At 45.7% G+C, this 24357-nt stretch overlaps 3 protein-coding genes across 6 annotated transcripts in view; 2 read left to right on the top strand and 1 right to left on the bottom strand.

The window, feature by feature from the left end:
* The window catches only part of PURG (purine rich element binding protein G), a 164344-nt gene that overhangs the window by 97475 nt on the left and 42512 nt on the right, over positions 1–24357 (top strand). The gene's annotated exons all lie outside the window — the stretch shown is intronic.
* On the bottom strand, positions 285–7578 carry LOC128404665 (cystatin-F-like). The gene is made up of 4 exons (XM_053370434.1): positions 7428–7578; positions 3576–3748; positions 2682–2804; positions 285–432 (listed from the first exon to the last, which is right to left on the bottom strand). Exons 1-4 carry the CDS (start codon positions 7498–7500, stop codon positions 355–357), a joined length of 447 nt encoding a protein of 148 aa, XP_053226409.1. The 5' UTR covers positions 7501–7578; the 3' UTR covers positions 285–354.
* Positions 15115–24357, top strand: part of TMOD1 (tropomodulin 1) — a 38255-nt gene continuing 29012 nt past the window's right edge. For 3 of the 4 annotated variants that reach the window (XM_053370420.1, XM_053370424.1, XM_053370418.1), the window contains exon 1: positions 15115–15242. The gene's annotated coding sequence lies outside the window, so the exon portion shown is untranslated. Of the gene's footprint in view, positions 15243–15540; positions 15669–24357 lie in introns of those variants that run through there. The other variant, XM_053370421.1, reaches the window with a different exon arrangement.

Genomic DNA, 24357 nt, shown 5'->3' with positions numbered 1-24357 from the left:
ACCTTCAGTCTTCTATTAGCCCTTGTAATAGGAAGAGGCCGCTGGCAGGAAGGTTAACAGCACTTGCTTATATCTCCTTGGTGTGCTGCCTGTTTAGTCCTTTGCTTGACCCCTGCCCTGTTTGGTGTATTTGCTTTTAGCCACACTGAATCTACTTCCTCCAGTTATGCCACCCGTTTTGCAGTTTCTCTCCCACCCCAACATTTGCCCGACTTCACCTCTGGGGTGCAGAATTAATCAGCGACAACCCAATAAAACCACATACAATTCTTTACAGACCAGCATCTTTACTGATGATTTTGTCACAGAACAACATTTACAAAAACAGAGTCCATTGCCTGTATTAGGGGGAGGTTATTGACAGAGGGAGACTGGGACTTCGACTTGGTGCAGCCAGGGGGTGATCCAAACTTCAAAATAGCATCTGAATGTCTGAGAAGGGGGGAAAGGAGAAAGATGAATATTAAAATCAGCCCAGTGTCGAAATCTAGAAAGCTGACCTATGTCATTATCTGATGGCTTGTTCAATATCCTGAGCAGGTATTTCAAAAAGGAGCTCACAGTTATTCCACCTTCCTCTTTGACAACCCCAAGGCAAGGAGATGTGGCCGCAGCTCCTGCAACATTCATGCGCAACTCCTTACTCTGGCCTCATGCCCAACATGATAAAGGACAGAGGCCTCTTGCAATGCTCTGGCTTAGGAAACGGCAGTCTTTCTTGAAGTGCTTTCGCTATCTGATAAGCTCCATATATTACGTGGGGAAAGATTCTGCATTAGCAAAGGAAGAGTCTCTCGCTGCTCTCATGTTAGGATGTTGCTACTACTGCACGACTTCTCATGTTGCGCAGGGCTAGAGGTCCCAGGCCACAGAGGAGCAACGAAGGCCACACTCCTTTGACAAAGTGCCTTCTGTGGCTTCGTTCCCCTACATCAGTAGGGCCTGCCCCTGATTGACCACCAGCAGCAACCATTTCAAATTTTCCACAGTGCCCTTGTACAACTTTCTCCTACACAGTCACCCCAGAGCATTGTGGGAAATTCATCATGGCCATTTGCAGCCGCTCACTGCTTGGTGGGTGGGGGTAGAGGCTAAGGGCAGGTGCCAGAAGGTGTCTAGTGCTGATATCAGGCCTGGGCGCAACATAACTAATGCAGAAACGGGATGGGGCAGGGCTTTTTAAAGCCAGAACTTGCTGGAACTCAGTTCTGGCACCTCTCAAGTGGGCACCATTGCCATTATAAAAAACAGAGAGTTCTGGCACCTCTTTTTTCTAGGAAAAATTAGCACTGGGAAGGAGCCATAGTACTGTATAGGCTCCTCTCACATTGCCCAGTGCTTCTTACATTACCTAAGGTATTGTGTGAAAGGTACAGTCGTATCTTGGTTCGCGAATGCCTTGCAAGTCAAACATTTTGGTCCCTAAACGCCACAAACCTGGGAGTGAGAATTCTGGTTTGCAAATGTTCTTTGGAACCTGAACGTCTGGCTACAGCCAATCGGAAGCCGCACCTTGGTTTCCGAATGTTTGGAAGTTGGGTGGACTTCCAGAAAGGATTCCATTCGAATTCCGAGGTACCACTATATTTTTTAAAAAGCTCCCAGATTTGAAGGTGGAAGGTAATGTCAAGGCTCTCGGACATTAAGGCTCCCAACATGTAACAAAATTGCACCATCAGGACCTTGGAGAGGTAAGAATCACAGCTGTCTCCCCAACATGAATTTTGCATGCTATACATTTATGCAGTGAAACACATCCAAAACCGCCTTGGCTTGTGTGCTGCATGAACTAAGCATGTTCTCTGGCCCTGTTTGCCACATGTATGAGTTCTGCAGCAGACCAGCCAATGTGAAAAGTGTTTCCTGAAGAGAGAGAGAATTTGAAATCTACAGTGTGGTTTTTTTACACGTGGCTTCCCTTATTAACTTATTGTATTATAACTGGGATGGGGAATCTGTGTCCATCAACATCTGGAGAACAATAGGTTCTCCCCACTGCCCCATTTATCACTCCAAGGAGTAGGTAAGTCAGTTTATTGCGGCAGCAAAAACAACAAATTATTGTGGCATCTTAAAAACCAGCAAATTTGGTTACGACATAAGCCGGACTTCCCCAGCTTGCTGCCCTTCAGGGTTTTGGTTTTTTCCATTTTATATTGGTCACTATGCTTATTTTACATATATTTAAGTTCTAAATATAATGTTTGCACTTCTAGACTCATGGACATTGATAAAGCTGGGCCCAGCTAAGTCACAAGTGAAGAGATACCAATATGCATAGGAGTCCATTGCTAGGGGCCAAGGTTCCTTTGGCTCCCCTAATAAAATATTTGAGGAGGCCAGGCCCCTCAAAGGTGATGGGCAGTGCCATTCAAATGATGTGGTGCGCCACATCATGTGTTCAGTTATGTGGGGCAGGGCCAACCTCCCCGCCCCCCATTTTATTCAAGTTGGCCTCCCTGCAATATGGATAGCACATCAGATCCTGGCTGAATGGGGGGGAGGGATTTCAGGAAAATGTGTTGTAAACCTCATAATGTGAATTCACGTTGCCAAAAGGCAGAACTCCACAGCGCCATCTGGTGTCACAGCGTTCTAACACATTTAAAATGATTTTTCTTTACTAATGTAGCTCAGTCCCCCGTAAAGTTCCACATTAGTCCATTAGGAAGCCATCTTACTTGTCTCAGTGTCTTTTTCATCTGGAAATCACATCTGTCCAAGTCGGGCTCTGGGTGTATCCTTTTGCTGCATACTGTCCGGCAGATATCGACATCAATTTTGTATTTCACCCCTCTCACAACCTAGAGAAAACAATTTTCACTAAACCACACATAGCAAGGACAAATTGGAGAGCTAGAGGGAACTTCTTATATACCGGGGGAGCAGGAAGGGAAGATAATTTTTTTTTCAAAAGCCTTATATTTCCACCCCACCCGAGTGGGAGGCATATTGCTAAGGCATGTCGGTGCCTGTTGCTTTTCTATTCATCCTACTGTTATCTCTGATTATTGGTTTTGAAGGACAAAAACCTGTTAAACCTTTTTGACCAGAGACTACATTGGGAGAAGGTGATGAAACAGCGAGGTTACTAGCTGGGGTTCCATTTGGATCATATATAACCTCTTAAAACAGCTGCATTGGTTGCAGCCAGTTCTTTTCTGCGCCTAATTCAAGATGTTCATGTTAGTGATTAAAGCCCTTAACAACTCAGGCCACAAATACCTGAAAGACCTTCTCCTTCCCTATCAACTTTCTCTGGTGTCTAGATCAACAGAAGGGGGCTCACAGAAGCTCAGGGTGGTGGCAGCCCAGAAGATGGCGTACTTTGTGGTTGCAGGAGAAATGTAGACCTTCCAGAAGGGCTTATTTAGCCATCAGCAGAGCAGCAGCTGAACCAAGATGTAAGTCATAATAGCTCACTTCAACAGTGTGACTTTCAGAGGCACTGCAGTGATATTTCCACCTGAGTGTGAGGTGACTTACGGGAATATTTCATCTTGCATTGGCACCAGAAAATGACAGGTTTCGTTTCATTGCTGAATTTGTTGCCATAACAGCCTGAGTTTCCTTACCTGCCTCATGGCTTTGTTTATGCGAAATTCTCTGAATAGAAAGATGTCATTTGAACTGTTGTTGTATCTGTAAACACCAAACCTAGCAGCTCTCTGAACTCCTGGGTCGTTGGTCTTGACAGCGATAGGAGATCCCGGTTTTATAGCTGAATTAGGCAAATGCCTTTTGCTACCTGTACAAGCAAATTTCACAAATGAATAATTATTTAGAAATTTTGTTCAGCTGACACATGGAAATAACCTTGTTGATGTATCAGCTAAGTTCTCAAGCCCAACTGATGGCGCGGCAGAGGAACTGTTTTTCTGCCGCAGCTCCATGTCAGACTGGTCTTTTGGTCAGAGAGCAGCCACACAAGTTGGGAGAATGGCTGATGGCTCCAGAAGCTAGAGAGGCTACCGGGAATGGAGAGATCTGTCAGCTTCAGATTTCTCCATTTAATAATAATTAATAATAATTTTATTATTTATATCCTGCCCATCCGCCTGGTTTCTCATTTCCCCAATGTTAAATTCAGTTCTCTGCATTTGTGCAGAATTTGTAATTTAAAAAAGATAGCCTCATAAAAATGTCATCACTTTTAGTGCAAATTTATAAAAAACAGCAACACATATTTGTATGCAGTTTTGTCCAATATACACATTGGACAAGCGGGTGGCCCCCAAAGTGGTGCTTCAGGTTAAGAAAAGACCTCCAGAACAAATTAAGTTCTTAACCCGAGGTACCTCTGTACAGGCAATGGCTGGTTTGATGTGCGACCGTGCATTGCACCGACCCCAGAAGTGGACAGAAAAGGGGGCAGAGCAGGAGTAGAGTGCTCTCTGCTGATGCTCGCGAGGGTCAGCAACGCAACTCTCTTGCAAAATGACCATCACCTGTAGTCCCACAACCAAGATCTACCTATTGGTGCCTCCAACTTCACTGAAGAAGCTTGCTGTTTGGTGAACTCAGACTGAAAAACTGACAGCTTTCAAAGCTGATGTCGTATGAGGAGGGGAACCATCAGCTTCTTCCTTTCTCTCACAGTTAAAACCCACTCTGTGGTTTATCGTTACTCTGCAATCAGCAGTTGACTCACAGGACACGACAAGAGAGTGTCAAAACTGCAAACTTTCTCCAAAGGAAAGCTTGATACGGCAGTGCATTTAAACAATAGGTCAAGTTTCTGTGTAACTTGGGGGCACACGGTACAACCCACAAAGTCCTGGTTTTGCAACTGTGTGATGAAAAAAAAGCAATTGTCTGGATTAATGCATGGTAAAAATTGTGCAGTTTCTCTCCCTTGAACAGTACGGGCCGGTTCATACGTTCATATTAACCACGTGATCACTACAAGTACAGATTTATCACAGCTAGAGAAATCAGGTGATACATGCATGTGTGAACTTAAAGGTAAAGGGACCCCTGACCGTTAGGTCCAGTCGTGGATGACTCTGGAGTTGCGGCGCTCATCTCACTCTATAGGCCGAGGGAACCGGAGTACAGCTTCCGGGTCATGTGGCCAGCATGACTAAGTCGTTTCTGGCGAACCAGAGCAGCGCATGGAAACGCCGTTTACCTTCCTGCCAGAGTGGTACCTATTTATCTGCTTGCACTTTGACATGCTTTCGAACTGCTAGGTTGGCAGGAGCAGAGACTGAGCAACGGGAGCTCACCCTGTTGCGGGGATTCGAACCTCCGACCTTCTGATCGGCAAGCCCTAGGCTCTGTGAACTAGCTGCACACAAAAGCAGGGACACACTGAGTAGCCTCAAACATGACACCACACATGCTGAGCAGCTTCCCTTGGCATCTGTGTGTACAATGCAAACATCTGTAGGGAGGGCTTTTTCAAATGTACAGGTGTATGTGCAAAGCCCCTTCCTCCAGACATTTGCCGTGTGTCCATGAATGCCAGGAGGGGAGTCACTTAGCATGCACAGTATATGGGGGGGGGGATGTACACTCTTGTTGTTGTTGTGTCGTTTAGTCGTGTCCGACTCTTCGTGACCCCATGGACCAGAGCACGCCAGGCACTCCTGTCTTCCACTGCCTCCTGCAGTTTGGTCAGACTCATGCTGGTAGCTTCGAGAACACTGTCCAACCATCTTGTCCTCTGTTGTCCCCCTCTCCTTGTGCCCTCCATCTTTCCCAACATCAGGGTCTTTTCCAGGGTCTTCTCTTCTCATGAGGTGGCCAAAGTATTGGAGCCTCAGCTTCACCATCTGTCCTTCCAGTGAGTACTCAGGGCTGATTTCCTTAAGAATTACGTTGCGCTATTCACTCAGCAAGTGTGTCTGAATGTTGCACGCTGTGAATATGTGTTCAAATCACTCAAGTGGAGACGTTTATCCCAGTCTGCATGTGCAATGGACTTGAATTTTTAAAAATTCTTGATGCTTTTATTGTTGCGTTGATTTGAGATTTGCTTTTAGAAAGCATTTCATAAATGGAATGAAATAAATAATCTACCGCACTTCAGAATGTGTGGATAGACATAAATGCAAAAGAGGAAGAACAATAGTGGAAGTGGTTCCGAATTCCACACACATTCCCAGCAGAATGTATGTGTGGCTCCACTGAGGCTATACACACATTGTAAAGAGCGAGAGAGGAAGTGGTTTGAAATTTCACACTCATTCACAACATACTGAAGCCAACTGGATGCCTATGGGGAAGTGAGAATGGCACATGAATGTGTTCATTCACAGTGGTCACTGTGATAGCAGCAGTTAGTTAGTAGGTCCATCTTCTTCCATGGTCTTCTCTTTCTGTCCCCCTTTTCTTTTTCACTCTGAATGCCAAGCTGGGCAATTTCTCAAATATCCCCACCCTTTGGCTGGCATCCCACTGCTAGTATTAAAAATACAGTTCCATGTACATCAGTGCCGCTCCTTCCAGAAATGTTGAAAACAGCTGCATATTCATTTTACAGTAAGTAGCCTTGAGAAACACCTAAAACAACACCCCCCCCACACACCAGTGTTAATCAAATATCAGGAGGGGGAAAAACACCCTTAGCTTCTTCGCTACTCAGAATATAAACCACAATGGAAAAAGAGAGATTTCGGTTTATCTAACAGCAGGCATTTTGTGAGACTCTGCTTTTTCTGTGCATTCATGTCTGAATAAAGAGAGAACCTCATCATCATCATCAGTGGTATCCTGTCCTTCATCCAAAGATCACAGACCAATTCACAACATAAAAATGAAAGTAAGAGAACATAAAATGCACAATAAAAACAAAAACAAACCAACACCCCCCTCCCACTTAACATTAAGTTTTCAGCTCAGATCTTGAACCTTTAAGCACAACCTGGCATCCAGCTGTTTAGCAAGAGAAGTTTTCCATGCATGGAGATGTCATGGGCTTGGGAAGGGAGTTCTGCGTGCTGAACCTCTGTCTCAGAGGGTTTGCAAAGGAGCAACAGGTGGCGTCTGTAATCCCATTTTCAAATAAAACACTGGAAAATCTAAAGTTGACCTACCAGTAACTGCTACTAGGAAACCTTGCAACAGCCTCTCTTTCACAAGGGTGTTACAGTCCTTGATTCAATCGCACACACTCTCCACCCAGTGCAACCCTGTTTCTTAGACTTAAATAAAAAGTAGTGGTCTCAACTGATAATGGCTGCGTACACAACATACATTTAAAGTGCATTGCTTCCCCTAAGGAATCATGGGAACTGTAGCTTATCCACCACAGAGATGCAATTCCCAGCACCCTTAAGAAACTAAAGTTCCTGTGATTATTGAGGGGAAAGCCATGTACAGCATTTTAAATGTGCTTTAAGTGCATTGAGTGTAAACACCCAATATTGTACACACACATGCAAATGCCATGGGAGAATACTAAAGCTATTTTCTGATCTTACCAGCTGAAGTCCTGGCCACATCGCAGAGAAGGCAGCAAAGAAGAACCATTTTCCTCCACCCAATGGACACCATTTCTACCTTCCTAGAGTAATCAGCAAAGAGACGAAGGCTGCTTGACTTGAACACTTGCTTTTTTGCACCTAGCAGAGGAAGTGGGGTTTCCACTGTCTGTTCAGGAACTCTCATTGGTCAAGAAGAGCATACTGTATAAAAAAGCCTCGATCACTATCTCCTGTGCAAAATCTTGCAAAATCTATTAGCAAGTTTCTTTTTGAAGAACTCTGGGTGATGTTAGCACTTAGTGCAGAATAGGGTTTGTTTGTTTGTTTGTTTGTTTGTCTGTTTTTAAAAGGGAAGTCAGATCCAAAATGAGCAGGTAGAAGGAGTAAGAGGCTATTCAGAAAGAACATCAGGAGGAGTTCAATCATTCAAGTCATGCAAAAAGTTGTGCTGTGTTAGATAATAGAAAAGGGTGTAGCCCAGACCCTGATCAAGTATACCCATTTCTCTTTCGCCCTGCCAACGACCCTCCCTGCAGACTCCAGTGCTCCGGGTATTCACCAATGCTTCTAGAACGAAGGAGATAGTTCTAGAACATGGTTCTAGTCCTGTGGTGTTGCGATAAGGGTGGGAAGCCAGAAATATCCAAGATGGCATTCATAACACGGACCTTACTGGAGTCAACATGGATGTGAAATATTTGTGTCCCAAATGCACAAAATTATTAAAGCAGTTTCGAAACAGAGAAGTCTTCTGTCTAGGTTCCTCACTGTAATGAGAGGCAGCCACAAGAGATACGAAGGAATTATGAGTTCTCAATGTTAAGTTGTGGGTCAGCATATCAGACGACACAGCGATTCTTCAAATACCTCTTGTTTATTCACAGGCCAGAACAGAACTGACTGAACGGTTCAGCCAACCTGCTTATATAGAGCTCCACTACGAAGCAACAGTAACAACTTTCTGTAACTATTCAATCACTGACCGTCACTTTCGATCCCTTATTTGCATATGCGGACCTGAGTGAAAACTATCTACAGTATCCCCCTGCTGGCCCAGGGTGAGAACTAAAGTACATAACACTCAACTCTCCCAAGATCCCTCTTTTCTCAAAATCCCAGTCCTGAGGAGCTCCTCCCACTCTGCGTCGATTTCTGAAGGCCGTGGGATTTGACACTCACCAAGAAAGGATTATACACACATGCAGAAAAGGCATAGGTGCATTGTAGCCATGCATGGCTCCAATACTTTGGCCACCTCATGAGAAGAGAAGACTCCCTGGAAAAGACCCTGATGTTGGGAAAGATGAAGGGCACAAGGAGAAGGGGACGACAGAGGACGAGATGGTTGGACAGTGTTCTTGAAGCTACCAGCATGAGTTTGACCAAACTGCGGGAGGCAGCGGAAGACAGAAGTGCCTGGCGTGCTCTGGTCCATGGGGTCACGAAGAGTCGGACACGACTAAACAACAACAACAACAGCCGTGCATGCTTTGAGCATGAATTATAATCACATACCACTCAGCAATTGTAAATTTTCCTATAAGACCACTACTAGCAGTGGGCAAATCTGTCAATTTCTGTTTCTCTCACTCTCTCATTTTCATGTTCTTAAGTTCTCCACATTTCCACATCATTTTGCAAATTGTTTTCTCTCTCTCTAAAAAATGTCATCTTGAAAAAAATGATCAGTATTTTTGTGTGAATTTCTTTTACTGTGCACATTCCCCCCCCCCAATTCTCCAGCCAAGTAATGTGTACAAAAAAATGCAAATAATATGGTGAGTTGTGCATGAATATGCATATATTACTAGAGGCTCCCCTTCTGATCTTGAAAGAGTGGAGTGATCCACTTGATCTATCTTATTATTACACTTCTCTCTCTCCTCTACAAAGAATACAGGCAATTTTTCTGAAGCCGTACTGGCTCTCCTACAGGACAAATGAACCAAAACATTACAAACATATGCTCAGTTGAGGCAATCACAATTCACCAGGGGGCACTATTAACCTTTCTAAGAAACTTGATTCAGGTCCATCCTTGGCTCAAAGTTCTTGCTCTGGGCTCTTCTGCACCGCTCCCCAAAAACCACATTTTCCAAACCTGTTTTGTGCGTTGTGGCCCTCTATGGTTCCATACCTATGGGAGTTGTTTGCTGTTCTTGCATTCCATTGTATTTCACATCGATAGTCGTGTTGCTCATTTAAAAAAAACTCGCCCATGGACCCTTCATAAAGCCCACTCCCTCTTTCCAGAAGAAATAAGGAAAACACCTGGGCTCTGCTTGCTTCCCTCTTCCCTATATTTTGGGGGCATTGTAAGACTGCTACTATTTGGACTAAACTTCATTTCCATGTCTAGCTAACAATACGATTCAGCGATCGTCAATCCTGCTATCAGCTCTATAACCCACGCAGGTGGTACGCTCTTAGCCCATTGCTGCTCTAAAGGAGGAGGGAGATGCACTTCTGGGGAAGCAGTGGATCTGTGTCATTTGCTTTCTAGTGGTGAAGCTTTTGCCAGATTGTGACAACCGGTCTCAGGAGGGAGAATAGCACCTTATGTGACTTTTCTGGTGGGTCTGTCATTCTCTTACAACATTCCTCCCCTCTCAGGTGAGTAGAGGAAAATCTGCCCTGTGGTCCTGACTGACTAACACAGCCAACAACTCAGTCTACTCAGAAGCAGGTCAAAGGGACTTCCTCTCAGGTAAATGTGTTCCTTCCTGCCTGCACCACTTGCTACCTTGCATATGTAGTAAGGTTAAAGCTTACTGGGAAATGATAATGAATTGAAAAGGATGTTTAAAATAACCTTTGGGGGGGAGGAACCCCGAAGCTTTTCTTTTGGGAATTATAGGTACAGTACTACCTAAACGGTATAGAAATTTATTTATGTATGCGACTACAGCAGCAAGAATGCTACTTGCCCCAAAGTGGAAAGAAGCAGAAGTCCCAGCAAAGGGATAATGGATACAAAAACTTATGGAATATGCAGGAATGGCAAAACTTACCAGAAGAATAAGAAATCAAGATAACAAACTTTTTATAAAAGAATGGAAATGGTTTATTGAATATTTACAGATAAATTGCAAACAAATAAAAACATTGGCAGGATTATTGTAATAACCTGCAGTTTCATAAGACTATATATTTAAGACGCAGGTGGCGCTGTGGTCTAAACCACTGAGCTTCTTGGGCTTGCCGATCAGAAGGTTGGCGGTTCGAATCCCCACAACAAGGTGAGCTCCTGCTGCTCTGTCCCAGCTCCTGCCAACTTAGCAGTTCAAAAGCATGCCAGTGCCGGTAGATAAATAGGTACTGCTGTGACGAGAAGGTAAACACTGTTTCTGTGCGCTCTGGTTTCCATCACAGTGTTCTGTTGCGGTTCAGTCCTGCTGGCCACATGACCCGGAAAGCTGTCTGTGGACAAACTCCGGCTCCCTCAGCCTGAAAGCGAGATGTGCGCCGCAACACCACAGTCACTTTTGACTGGATTTAACTGTCCAGGGGTCCTTTACCTTTACCTAGATTTAAAGTAGATAATTAATTGAGCAAATTAAGTGAATTTGGATATGCAGAAGATATTAAAAAAATTAATTTAAGGAACTGCAGAAATAGGGGGAAGGAAGTCAAACTCTGAAAAGTCAAAATGTCTGTAAAATTAATGAAATGTATAAATTTGAAAAGTATATATATAAAAACTTGCTACCTTGCATCTAGCATGCAGGGACTGGTGGAGGATGGAAGTGGTACAGAGGAGGAGTTAAGAGACAGGGGGAAATGGAATAACCCCAAAACCTTGAAATTACAAGTGCACGTTACACAGCACAGTGGCATGATTTAGAAATGCTTTTTGCATTATTGCTGAAAAGCGAGTTTTAGCGCCAGGGGGAAAACAGTGGGGATAACCCCTAAGCTAAATAACAGCACAGGGAGTGAACTAAGTGCATGAATAGTTGTGGCTAATCCTCGGCTAACAGAAGATCATATCTTCTTACTTCTCTGAAATCCTTTCCAGCCCCACCTTTCTAACTGAGTAGGTGGTTGCCACTTCCTAAGCAAACACTTTCTCACAGCCACATACCTAAACCACATCCTAATGCCAATGCAGACGGCCCTTTGTTAATGATGAGCATGTTGACGCTAAGCAGGCACCTGGTTCTGCTACCTCTCAGTCTCGGGCTTCTTCCAGATGGGGGCTGAATATTGCAAACTGATCATTGGCAGGTGACACATTTTTCGGTAACTTTTCAGATTTCCCACCCAAAATGTAAATCTGGATTACCGTATTTTTTGCTCTATAAGACTCACTTTTTCCCTCCTAAAAGGTAAGGGGAAATGTGTGTGCGTCTTATGGAGCGAATGCAGGCTGCGCAGCTATCCCAGAAGCCAGAACAGCAAGAGGGATTGCTGCTTTCACTGCGCAGCGATCCCTCTTGCTGTTCTGCCTTCTGAGATTCAGAATATTTTTTTTCTTGTTTCCCTCCTCCAAAAACTAGGTGTGTCTTGTGTGTCTTATAGAGCGAAAAATACAGTATATGGCTGGGGGTGGGGGAAGGATAGTGGCTGGCATTTTGATTCCAGCAATGCTGTGTGGATGCTGTGAAAAGCCTGCATGCACAAGAAGCATAGCTACATGTCTGGACCACCCTTGACCACCCGTGCTGTCTCCCCCACCAGTGATAGCAGAGCTAGGGAACCTGTGGCTCTCCAGATGTTGTTGGACTCCCACTAGCCCACTAGCCCCAGTCATCATAGCCAGTAAAAACTCCTGGATCATGTGCCTCATGTTTCTGTCGCTCTAAGGATCCTTCTCTCTCGATGACCAGTGTCCAGAAGCTGAGCTAGCTGCTCCAGCACCCAGAGCGGCACACATGCTGTGCACCCAGGGGTGGGGTTAGCTGCCCGCGGCTCACGGCTCAGGGGGTGTCACCCGCGGCGAGTGTCCCAGGAGGGTGGAGTGGTGATGTCACCCCGCCAGGGTTGACACCCGGGGCATGCCGCACTCAACCACCCCCCTTCCTCCACTAGTGCCAGGGTGGAGTTTGGGGTACTATAAAATACCAAAGCCTTAATCATCAGGTCTGGCCCCTCGCAAGACCTGTGGGTCCATTTCTCTCTCTCTCACACACACAGATCCCCAGGAAGTCTTCCCGCAAACAACCAGATCTTCCTCAGTTTTCTATCCCTTTCCTGCATGTCTCTCTGTGTGAATTTGATTGTGCCAGGATGTCCTCAAATTAGATGTGTTAGTAATACGGTGAGAGCAATTTTCTGCTTCAGATTCCGTTTCCTGCGCTCCTGTCATAGTCATCCCTTATTGCCTCATCTCTTCGTCTCCCGAAAGGTCAATTGTCCTCTGCCTGGAGCCAATGATGGATCACAGGGATGCTCTGGGAAGATCACACTAGGACTCAGGATTTTAAAACCTGATTTATTATTAGATGGTGTTGTTAATTGGAAGACAATCTTACTCAGCTATGAGTGATCACCAGAGAAGAGAAGGAGATGGAGAAGGAGAAGAAGAGTGTGATCATAATCTTTCTGGAAATTCTAACATTTTAATTGCATGGAGCAAGCAAAGCAGGTAGCATTTAAATAACAGTTGCAAATATTAGACACGGCTTGCTTTTTAATTTTTGTTCTTGAGAATCTGTGTGGTAAAGTTGATGAGATCTGGGAGGAACCCATCTTCAATCCCTGCTCAATCATGAAGCTCACTAGGTAACCTTAGGCCAATTGCTCTCAACTTAGTTTACATTATAGGCTGATTGTGAAGACAAGATGGGAGATTAGAGAAAATAATTCATTGGAGGGTATGTTAAGAATAAGGTTTTAAAAAAGGTAAAGGACCCCTGGACGTTCAAGTCTAATGAGACTAAGGAAGCTGGTGTTTGTCCACAGACAGCTTTCCAGGTCATGTGGCCAGCATGGCTAAACCACTACTGGCGCAACGGGACACCGTGATGGAAACCAGAGCGCATGGAAACGCCATTTACCTTCCCACTACAGCGGTATCTATTTATCTACTTGCACTGGTGTGCTTTCGAATTGCTAGGTTGGCAGGAGCTGGGACAGAGCAACAGGAGCTCACTCCATCACAGGGATTTGAACCGCCTACCTTCCGATCAGCAAGCCCAAGAGGCTCGGTGGTTTAGACCACAGCAGCACCCGCTCCCCTATGTTAGGAATATAATGTAACTATCAAAACTTATTTAACCCTCTGTTGAATAAATAAATAAATCTAAACCTGGGATCAACTGCACCACAAAAAGTCTTATATATTTCCACCAGATATTAAACATAACTCATTTGCAGATTAAAAATCATGCCTTCACTGATAATTTTCCTTTTCCAGTAAAAATATATACAGATCAATGGGATCAACAACACCTCAGATGTAAGGAAGAACAAATAGTTGATTAAAATTGGTGAAGTTTTGGTGGGTGGCAGATCGGGACTAAGTGCTGACAGTCTGCAAACGACAGGAGTTGTTCTAACAGATTGCACTTTTACAGAAGCCCTTTATTGTATTTTATTCAACTGTAGTTAAAAGCCACAGGAGCAGAAAGGAAAAAGGGGGAAATGGCGCCCCTAGAGGTTACACGGATAACGACAAACTCCGCGGCTGTTTGTTTTTTTCCTTCAAGGAGTTAAATAGCCACTTCTGTGTTTTTATTGTCTTCCCGGAACCACGTGCGTTTCTCCCGGTTTTTCTAAACGCCCCTTTGCACACTTACGATTTGCGGCATAGATAGGCTCGACCACGCGGTTGCCATTCTGTGAACACCTAAAAGTGGCGGGGAAGAGAGAGATAGAGGTCTGTTGCACCCGGGGCGATTTGTTGCTTCGATGGGTGGGTATACCCTACCCAGCAGGGGTGCCAAGTTGAAGAACACATTTGGGGGTGGGGCAGGTAATCCCCGCGTAATTAAGCACATGACGCAGCACACACACACTTTTTGAATGCTAATGTCCATCAACTGGGGGGGGGGGCTGGCTCCCTCAAATAAGTTATGGGGGGGCAAAGGGACATCGGCCCCTAGGAGCTCCTCAGGCATGGGCGTAGGCAGGGGGCGGGGCAAATCTAAATCAAGCAAATAAATCAAAGCATTTAACTAAAAGCAGAAATCGTAGAGTGGTTTGGACAGATTTTTCTGCGCCGTTGGAGTCAAAAAGAACATTTAAAATAACTTGTGGAGATATTTCATTCCGAATCTGCTAGGCAGATGATGACAGGTGGGGGGGGGCAAATCTAAATCAAGCAAATAAATAAATAAAAACGCATAACTAAAAGTAGAAATCGTAGAGTGGTTTGGACAGATTTTTCTGCGCCTTTGGAGTCAAAAGAACATTTAAAACAACTACTTGTGGAGATATTTCTTTCCGAATCTGCTAGACAGAGCCAGGCAGAGGATGATGAACAGGTGGGTGTCCAGCCGCTCCCCCCCCCAACCCTAGCTACGCCCATGCTCCCAGGTATAAGAGGCGGATCTCGCCTCCCCGCCAGCGATCCACAGTGGAATCGCCCTCTCCAGTCTCTCCTTGCCTCTTCCCACCCCCGGTGGCTGGGAAGAAGATCCACCCTTCTTTCCTCGGTGGATCCTGCCTGCCAGCCAGCCGGTGGGGGTGGGCGGCCTTCCCCTTCCGCCATCCTCTGGGCCGCATGACTGACAGAGGCCCCCCCCCCGGCTCTCCTTTCCTGCGCAACTTTAAGAGCGCGCCTGTCCCCGGCGCGCGTCTCGGCGGCAGTCGGCGCGCGTCTTCCTGGCGCACCGCTCGGCAGGGCCACGGCCTGGGAGGCGGCAGCAGGTACAGAAGCGGGCGGGGCGGGGTGTGGGGAGGCCTGGGGGGGCCCCTCCGGCTTGGGACACCCCCCGAACCCCACCTACGTCCGAGAAACCCGGCGGCAGCCCGCCAAGCCATATGTGGCCAAAACATCCCGCGGTCACCACCGGGGACCGGCCGGGCGCAGCAGCAGAGCGCCTATAAATAGCCGAGTCGTCGTCCTCCTCCCTGCCGCTCTTGCGTGGAGGGAGGGAGGAGGCGACGCCCCCCAGCGCGTCGAATTCGGGAGCCCCTTGGCTCGTGCGAAAGCAGTGGGGCCCCTGACGCGTGTGTGGCAATGGCAAGACCTGGCTAGGTTTGGCTGGAGTGTAGCAGGGCGAGAGGCGCACCCGGAGGGAGCCTGCCTGAAAGTGGGGCCCTGGAATGACAATACCCTCCAACATTTCTCCGGTAAAAATAGGAACGTCCTATTCAATTATGATTATGATTATTTATTATTTATGTCTGCCCATCTGGCAGGGTTTCCCCAGCCACTCTGGACAGCACTTATTAAAACTTATTAAGGCAACCTAGTAAGATGGGCAGGCAATTGATAATAATAATAATAATAATAATAATAATAATAATAATAATAATAATAATAATAATTGCCTGCCCATCTTACTAGGTTGCCCCAGCCAGTATAGTTTCTTATCGCCTTGGTCCGGGGGTCCCATACCCTCTGACATTTCTCCGATGAAAACATTCTGGGATCAAATCAGATTCTGTAAATCCGGGGCTGTCCCTGGAAAATAGGGACACTTGGAGGGTCTGGAATGGTCTCCTTTCAGACATTTTATCCAAACTCCTCCTGGACCTCTTCAGCAAGCAACCTGGCGCCAAAGAGCTAGGCAGGTGACTCTCTTTCCCCCTCCCCAATTCCTCTTCTGACAGGGAGATAAGTGGGGCGGATGGGCGGTGGACCTTGCCACCTTAAAAGCTTTGGGCATTGCAAGAGACGAGCAAGCAGGGCCAGGAGGAAAGTTGTTGGCAACCCTTTTGGTGCCTCTGCCCAACTCAGTGCAAAGTTTCTCTCTCTCTCTCTCTCTGTGTGTGTAGAAGGGACGCTTCTAAATAAATCTCAGGGTCCTGACAATAAGCTGGCCAATAATAGTCTGTTAACGTACAGTAGCAATGTGCTTGAGAACTTGGGAGAGGGGACTCTGTAACTGCTTGGCATCTCAAAATGAGCAACAGACCATCCTGAATTGTATGTTTCCAGCAACTTGTCTTGAAGCATGTTTCAGGCTTTTAAATCTTGTTTATGCACAATAGGCTAGTTGTGCCCAGAAACCATGTGGCTTTGTGATGCATGTGAGGTACACATCTTGGGGCCCATGCAGCTACATTGGTACTGTTAAATATGTTGCTTTGACCACCTCTGATGCGGCAGCGAATCCTTGGTTTTGGAAACTGTGCTGTTTGATGGACTTTCATCCTATTTTTCCTGACCCAGGAAGAGAAGAACCTCCTGCTCTTTATGCCAGGATTGGAGACAGTTTCTCTTTGCCTTTTTTAAAAAAATTATGCATTCCCCAATAACCTAAGAAGTAAGTCATGAAGTGGGTGGGTTGCCATGCTGCAGGAGGGAATGTTACGCAGTGAAATGGTTGGCAGGCCAGCATTGCCAGTTTTCTCAGATGTGCTCCTGTTCGTTGACAGTAACAACCAGAGCTGCCAGCTGACCAGAAGAAAACAGCCCAATTTGTTACTTTTGCAATAGGTAAAGGTAAAGGGACCCCTGACCATTAGGTCCAGTCGTGGCCGACTCTGGGGTTGAGGCGCTCATCTCGCTTTATTGGCCGAGGGAGCCGGCGTACAGCTTCTGGGTCATGTGGCCAGCATGACTAAGCCGCTTCTGGCAAACCAGAGCAGCACATGGAAATGCCGTTTACCTTCCCGCCGGAGCGGTACCTATTTATCTACTTGTACTTTGACATGCTTTCGAACTGCTAGGTTGGCAGGAGCAGGGACCGAGCAACGGGAGCTCACCCCGTCGCGGGGATTCAAACCACCGACCTTCTGATCAGCAAGTCCTAAGCTCTGTGGTTTAACTCACAGCGCCATCCGCGTCCCAAAAAACACTTTTGCAATAGTGTTCCTTTAAAAAGGAGAACAGCAAGGGCGTAAGCATTATTGCCAGTTAACGTCTCCCAGCTGACCAAAATAAAACAGCCTCGCTTGCTCCTATTCCTTTATATTATTCCAGTTTTTGGGTGCCACAGGAGGGGAGAAAGCTCCTGTGCTCAGATCCTCCTTGTGGGTTTTCCATAGGCATCTGGTTGACCACAGGCCATCGTTCTTTTTTAGCATTTGTTTCATTTGCAGAAATCAGCAAACCTTTGTTTTAGGGCATGAGCGTAAACATTCTCACCTGCTAATGGCTGCAAATCATGTTGCTGTTAAATGCATAGAAGCAGGACCTGGAAGAATGGTTGACAACCTTAACAGCAATCTAGTGCACAGGAATTATAACCAGGTGGAGTTTTTTCCTAATGTGTAGACAAGCAGCAGGAAAATACTGTATTTTTCGCTCTATAAGACGCACGAGACCATAAGACGCACCTAGTTTTTGGAGGAGGAAAACAAGAAAAAATATGTTCTGAATCTCAGAAGCCAGAACAACAAGCAGCGAAAGCAGTGATCCCTCCATTCGCTCCATAAGACGCACACACATTTCCCCTTACTTTTTAGGAGGGGAAAAGTGAGTCTTATAGAGCAAAAAATACGGTACTTCTTTGCTGATTGGGTGTGTGTCAAACTGCTCTTAATAGCACCAGGACTGATAAAAAGAGGGCAAGCAGCAAACTCTCTAGGAAGCACTTTGAGCCTTAAATAAAGACAAGGATCTCGGGGTGTGTGTGTGTGGCCTTGATATGATGGAACCTTTCTTCACCTTTTCACTAGAAGGATGCTCACTGAACAAGGATGGCTATACTGTGCTATCTGAGCCTAGTGGTGCAGGTGATCAGATGTCAAGCAGATAACAGAACCTCTCTTTTAATCTGCTGTAAATAAGAGATGTTCCAGGAGGTACAACTATATTGTGTAGGGACAGGGTGGATAAAAATCAATTATTATTATTTTTTAAATTGGATTTTTAAAATTTAAATCAGATTTTTTTTTATTTAAATCAGATTTTTAAAATAAAATGCTTTTGGAGGAAAAATCTTTCTAAAGATAGTTTTCTATTTAAGTTACATTATAGTCCAAAGGCTATTAATCAGGAAATAAGGATTTGTTTAAAGTTTTTCATGTGTGCTAAAACTCAGTCTAAGTTTGTTTTTTAATTGTTTAACCACATCAGTTAACAAACATGGATACATATGCTATAATGTCATTGTTTTAGTTCAATAAATGGTTATTAAGGAAATGGTTATTTTTCTCCTTCCAGTAAAGTGCAGCAGAAAAGTTGTCCAAATATAAACAGTTAACTTATTAAACCTCACAATAATTTCATAATCATAATTTTCATACGTATTTCTAATACTAGAACCAAATCAGTAATTTTTGATATAACTGTAAAAACTACTCTGAAAACATATTATATTCCAAAAATCAAACCTGCAGCTGGTTGTAAATATTAAGATGATACCAGGATGAATGAGACTTTCTGGGGGGGGGGGGATGATTTGAATCAAGTCTTGCTGACTAGTGATTTAAATTGATTTGATTTAAATCAAATCAAATCCACCTTGTGTAGGGAGAACAAAATGTGCACCTGCCAGAGCTTCCTCTTCTACACAAATGTTTAAAGGGACATGGTCCTTTCCACCTAAACTCCAGATTGTAGTAATAATGAAAGTGGGGAGAAATCCCCATTGTGACTGCAGCTACATGCCACCATTATGACATTTGCAGACGGTTTTAAATATAAAACATGTGATGTTGTGGCTGAAAGGCTGGGGTGCAAACCAGAGAGGTCTCTGCATTCCTCTCTCCTCTTTCAAAAACTCGATTAGTGGCCTTAATCAAACCACTCCATCTTGCTTTGATATAGGAACAGTAATACTGGGCTATCTTGTTTAGACTTTGGAAGTTAAAGGAGATTCCAGCTAAACACCAGGAAGAACTTTCTGACAGTAAGAGCTGCTCAAGAGTGGAATGGACTCCCTCAGAAGGTGGTGGACTCTCCTGCCTTGAAGGTTTTTGAGTAGGGATCAGATGGCCATCTGTCATGTATGATCTAATTGAGATTCCTGTACAGTGATGCCTTGGTTCTCAAACTTAATAGATCTGCATTGGCTCCCAGTACATTTCCGAGCACAATTCCAAGTGTTGGTGCTGACCTTTAAAGCCCTAAATGGCCTGGGTCCTGTATACCTGAAGGAGCGTCTCCACCCCCATCGTTCAGCCCGGACACTGAGGTCCAGCTCCAAGGGCCTTCTGGTGGTTCCCTCACTGCGAGAAGTGAGGTTGCAGGGAACCAGGCAGAGGGACTTCTCGGTAGTGGCGCCCGCCCTGTGGAACACCCTCCCATCAGATGTCAAGGAGATAAGTTACTATATAACCTTTAGAAGACATCTGAAGGCAGCCTTGTATTGGAAAGTTTCTAATGTCTGATGTTTTATTGTGTGGTCCAGCTCCAAGGGCCTTCTGGTGGTTCCCTCACTGCGAGAAGTGAGGTTGCAGGGAACCAGGCAGAGGGCCTTCTCGGTAGTGGCACCCGCCCTGTGGAACGCCCTCCCATCACATGTCAAGGAAATAAGCAGCTATCTTCCTTTTAAAAGACATCTGAAGGCAGCCCTGTTTAGGGAAGTTTTTAATATTTAATGCTGTATTGTTTTTAACACTTGATTGGAAGCCTCCCAGAGTGGCTGGGGAAATTCAGCCAGATGGGCAGGGTATAAATAATAAATTATTATTATTATTATTATTATTATTATTATTATTATCTGGAAGTCCGTTCCAAAACCAAAGTGTTCCAAAACCAAGGCGTGCTTTCCCATGGAAAGTAATGGAAAATGAATTAATCCATTCCAGACTAAATTGCCCTAAAACAGCAATTTAACATGAATTTTACTATCTAACGAGACTATTGATCCATAAAATGAAAGCAATAATCAATGTACTGTACTATGAAATAAATAAGACAGTATTGTAGATGATAAAAATTAAAATTCTTATTTTTCCTACCTGCACTGATGTTTGTCATTGTTTGGATTGGGGGGCTTTTATCCATTTCCGCAATCACACAGTCACAAAAACAAATGAACTGAAAAAGCCTCAAAAACGCAAAAGAATAGCGAAAACAAAAACACCAAGCTTAATCCATTATGGAAGTCCATTTGACTTCTGAAATGTTCAAAAACCAAGGCGCAGCTTCTGATTGGTGCAGGCGCCCCCAAAACAATAGCCGATAACTGCATTGGACATTGGGCTTCCAAAAATCGTTCGAAAACTGAAGCACTTCCGGGTTTTCGGAGGTTAAGAACCAAAGCGTTTGAGAACCAAGGTACCACTGTATTGCAGGGGGTTGGACTAGATGACCCTCAGGGTTCCTTCTAACTCTACAATTCTATGCTTGAGTTCATGCTTGTTTAGGCTTGGATTAGTTGTGGGAGTTGTTTGGAGCCAGCTGCTCCACAGGCACCTTCTGCCGTGCTTATGCTATCCGCTTGGCGGCAGACAGCGGACTGGATAGGATAAACTGATCTGAAAGGGAAGGACTAGTGCAGGCTTAGGGAAAGCGTGTTCTCCTTCATGGAGAGCACGTGTTGCGGTGGGGGCAAACAAGACATCCCTCTGTTGCTGGGCGGGTTAGTTTGGATGGCCATGAATCTTATTGGGCACCTCTTGGTCGTTGGGGAAAATTTGATGTTGCTATTTATGATTGACGGCCAAGGGACTATTTATTCTCTGCGTGCAGCGTTGAGCTGCGCCTTTTTTCGCTGGGCGCATCGGATCACCCGACCACCCTCCCTTTTAATTAGGGCTGTTTGCGTTGACTTGCTATGCCTGTCATAGTGTCGTCTGCTTTGGGGCAGGGGCCTGGCAGGAATTTTTCCATTTGGCTGATTGGCCAGTGCCATTTGGTTTTTTGCCTAAGGTAAAGGTAAAGCTACCCCTGCCCGTACGGGCCAGTCTTGACAGACTCTAGGGTTGTGCGCCCATCTCACTTAAGAGGCCGGGGGCCAGCGCTGTCCGGAGACACTTCCGGGTCACGTGGCCAGCGTGACAAAGCTGCATCTGGCAAGCCAGCGCAGCACACGGAAACGCCGTTTACCTTCCCGCCAGTAAGCGGTCCCTATTTATCTACTTGCACCCGGGGGTGCTTTCGAACTGCTAGGTTGGCAGGCGCTGGGACCGAGCAACAGGAGCGCACCCCGCCGCGGGGATTCGAACCGCCAACCTTTCGATCGGCAAGCCCTAGGCGCTGAGGCTTTTACCCACAGCGCCACCCGCGTCCCTAAGTGGTTTTTTTGCCTACTGCGTGGCAAATCATCACAACTTGTAAGGTTGCGATTAGGTAAAGGGACCCCTGACCATTAGGTCCAGTCGTGACGACTCTGGGGTTGCGCGCTCATCTCGCTATATAGGCCGAGGGAGCCGGTGTTTGTCCACAGACAGCTTCCGGGTCATGTGGCCAGCATGACTAAGCCGCTTCTGGTGAACCAGAGCAGCGCACGGAAATGCTGTTTACCTTCCCGCCGGAGTGGTACCTATTTATCTACTTGCACTTTGACGTGCTTTCGAACTGCTAGGTTGGCAGAAGCTGTGACCGAGCAATGGGAGCTCACCCCGTCGCGGGGATTTGAACCGCCGACCTTCTGATTGGCAAGTCCTAAGCTCTGTGGTTTAACCCACAGCGCCACCTGCGTCCCAGGTTGCGGTTAGGCATTGGTTAAATTTGGTTGGTGGAGGGGGTATGGTTGGCTGCCCCTCCAATGCTGCTGCTGCAAGAATATTCCGTTAAAGGAATCCAGGGGCTCGCCATGCTCTTGTCTGAACCCCTGTCAAGGGGCTAGGGCCACGCAAGAGCCCCTGGGAGCATTTGGGGAAAGGTGAGGACCTGGCACCCAGCTCTATCGTCTCCCCAAAATGTTTTCCCTTGTTGACTTTCGCAGGTTTGCGGATGTCAGTTCTGTTCCTACCTCTAGGTGGGAACAGATAGTCGCAAACCAATGCCTAAGCAACCACTCACATTCTGCAATCAATAAAGTTGTGGCCAAAAAATTATGCCAAATACCTCAAACAAAAATTCTGTCTGAATTGTGTTTTATTTGAGGGTGGCTTGCGGACCTCGACACGCAACTGTTGCTGGACCACAACTCCCATCAGTTCCTTGAGTACCAGCCATGCTGCTGGGAGCCCAGCAATATCTGGAGGGCTACAGGTTGCCCCATCTCTGCTTGAGTGGGTGGGTGATACTATAGAGTTTGTTTTCTTTTCTTTTTTGCTTCAGGCAAGACTTAAGCTTCCCCTTCCCCCTGGTTGGTTGGTTCCCTTCATCTATTAATAAATAATAATAAGGAAAGGTGTTCAGGGTAAGAGAGAAAAGATCCTTTTAGGATAACACTGAGCTTCCTGGAGCAGAGATTTTCAAACTGGTCGGCGGCCCAATGATGGTCCATTCAGGTATTTGGCAGAAAAGTTGTGAATGGTTTTTTAGCTTTCTTATCTACCTATCTATCTATTCTGATGGTGGAGATTGAGGTCATTTTGACCAAGGCTCACAAGGTCCTGGTCTAGAACCATCTTCAAGAGTAGCCCCATATAAAGCACATTACAGTAGCCCTGATAGGAGGTCACTGGAACATGCAGAACAATGTTGTTGTTTTTGTTGTTGTTGTTTAGTCGTGTCCGACTCTTCATGACCCCCTGGACCAGAGCACGCCAGGCACTTCTGTCCTCCACTGCATCCCGCAGTTTGGTCAAACTCATGCTGGTAGCTTCAAGAACACCATCCAACCATCTCGTCCTCTGTCATCCCCTTCTCCTTGTGCCCTCCATCTTTCCCAACATCAGGGTCTTTTCCAGGGAGTCTTCTCTTCTCATGAGGTGGCCAAAGTATTGGAGCCTCAGCAGAACAATGGTTTGGCACAATCGTTACCATTGAAGTGTGTGCTCATCTGGCAATCAGGTCTTGCAGGGTTTAAAATCTTACCAAACCTCTTTGATCACAGAGATAATTCTGGGACAAAATAACTGCATGTGTGTGCCCAAGGAACAGCAGTGACTCTAGTTCAGCCTTGGTCCTGTATACCTGAAGGAGCTTCTCCACCCCCATCGTTCAGCCCAGACACTGAAATCCAGCGCCGAGGGCCTTCTGGCGGTTCCCTCATTGCGAGAAGTGAGGTTACAGGGAACCAGGCAGAGGGCCTTCTCGGTAGTGGCACCCGCTCTGTGGAGCACCCTCCCATCAGATGTCAAGGAAATAAGCAGCTATCTTATCTTTAAAAGACATCTGAAGGCAGCCCTGTTTAGGGAAGTTTTTAATATTTAATGCTGTATTGTTTTTAACACTCGATTGGGAGCCGCCCAGAGTGGCTGGGGAAACTCAGCCAGATGGGCGGGGTATAAATAATAAATTATTATAATTATTTTTATATTCTGGGCAAATCACCTCCAGCTCTCTCCAAAGCCATTATTTGTCTTCAGCCTTTCTTTGGCTTGTCGTACAGTTTTGTTCCAGCCGGGAGAAAGGGGAGAAGCATTTGAAGCAGCTGCGACTCAGATGATTTATGAGATATTTGCACCATTTAAAAATCATTGCTCTGTAACTTACGACTTGTTTTTGCTGAACTTATGTGCCGGTGTAGTGCCCTGTAAATCAAACTGCTACACAACGTTATGGAATGGCAATGCTGGGGTTTGGACAATTGAGTAGTAGAAGGACTTTTTTCTTTTCTTTTTTCATACATTCTGGCAGTTTAAAAACAACCCTCTTGGATTTGTTGGGATGCTTTTCTTTTCTTCTCTTTTAAGCTCGAAAGCTTCTGCCCTCAATCAATGGAGTATTACATTTCTACATATAAGGCGTCTTGGTCAACTAAGACCTTCCTGGGGTGCAAGCCTGGGCAGTATGTCTGGAGATCCTGGGCTGCCTAGATTACAAGACCTCCATCTCAGCCTCGCTGGTGTGGTCCAAAAGAAAGGA

The sequence above is a fragment of the Podarcis raffonei genome, chromosome 17 (genome assembly GCF_027172205.1).
Source record: "Podarcis raffonei isolate rPodRaf1 chromosome 17, rPodRaf1.pri, whole genome shotgun sequence".
NCBI classification, from domain to species: Eukaryota; Metazoa; Chordata; class Lepidosauria; order Squamata; family Lacertidae; genus Podarcis; species Podarcis raffonei.
The sequence above is the reverse complement of the archived record's forward strand: the minus strand, read 5'-3'. Positions and strand labels throughout refer to the sequence as shown.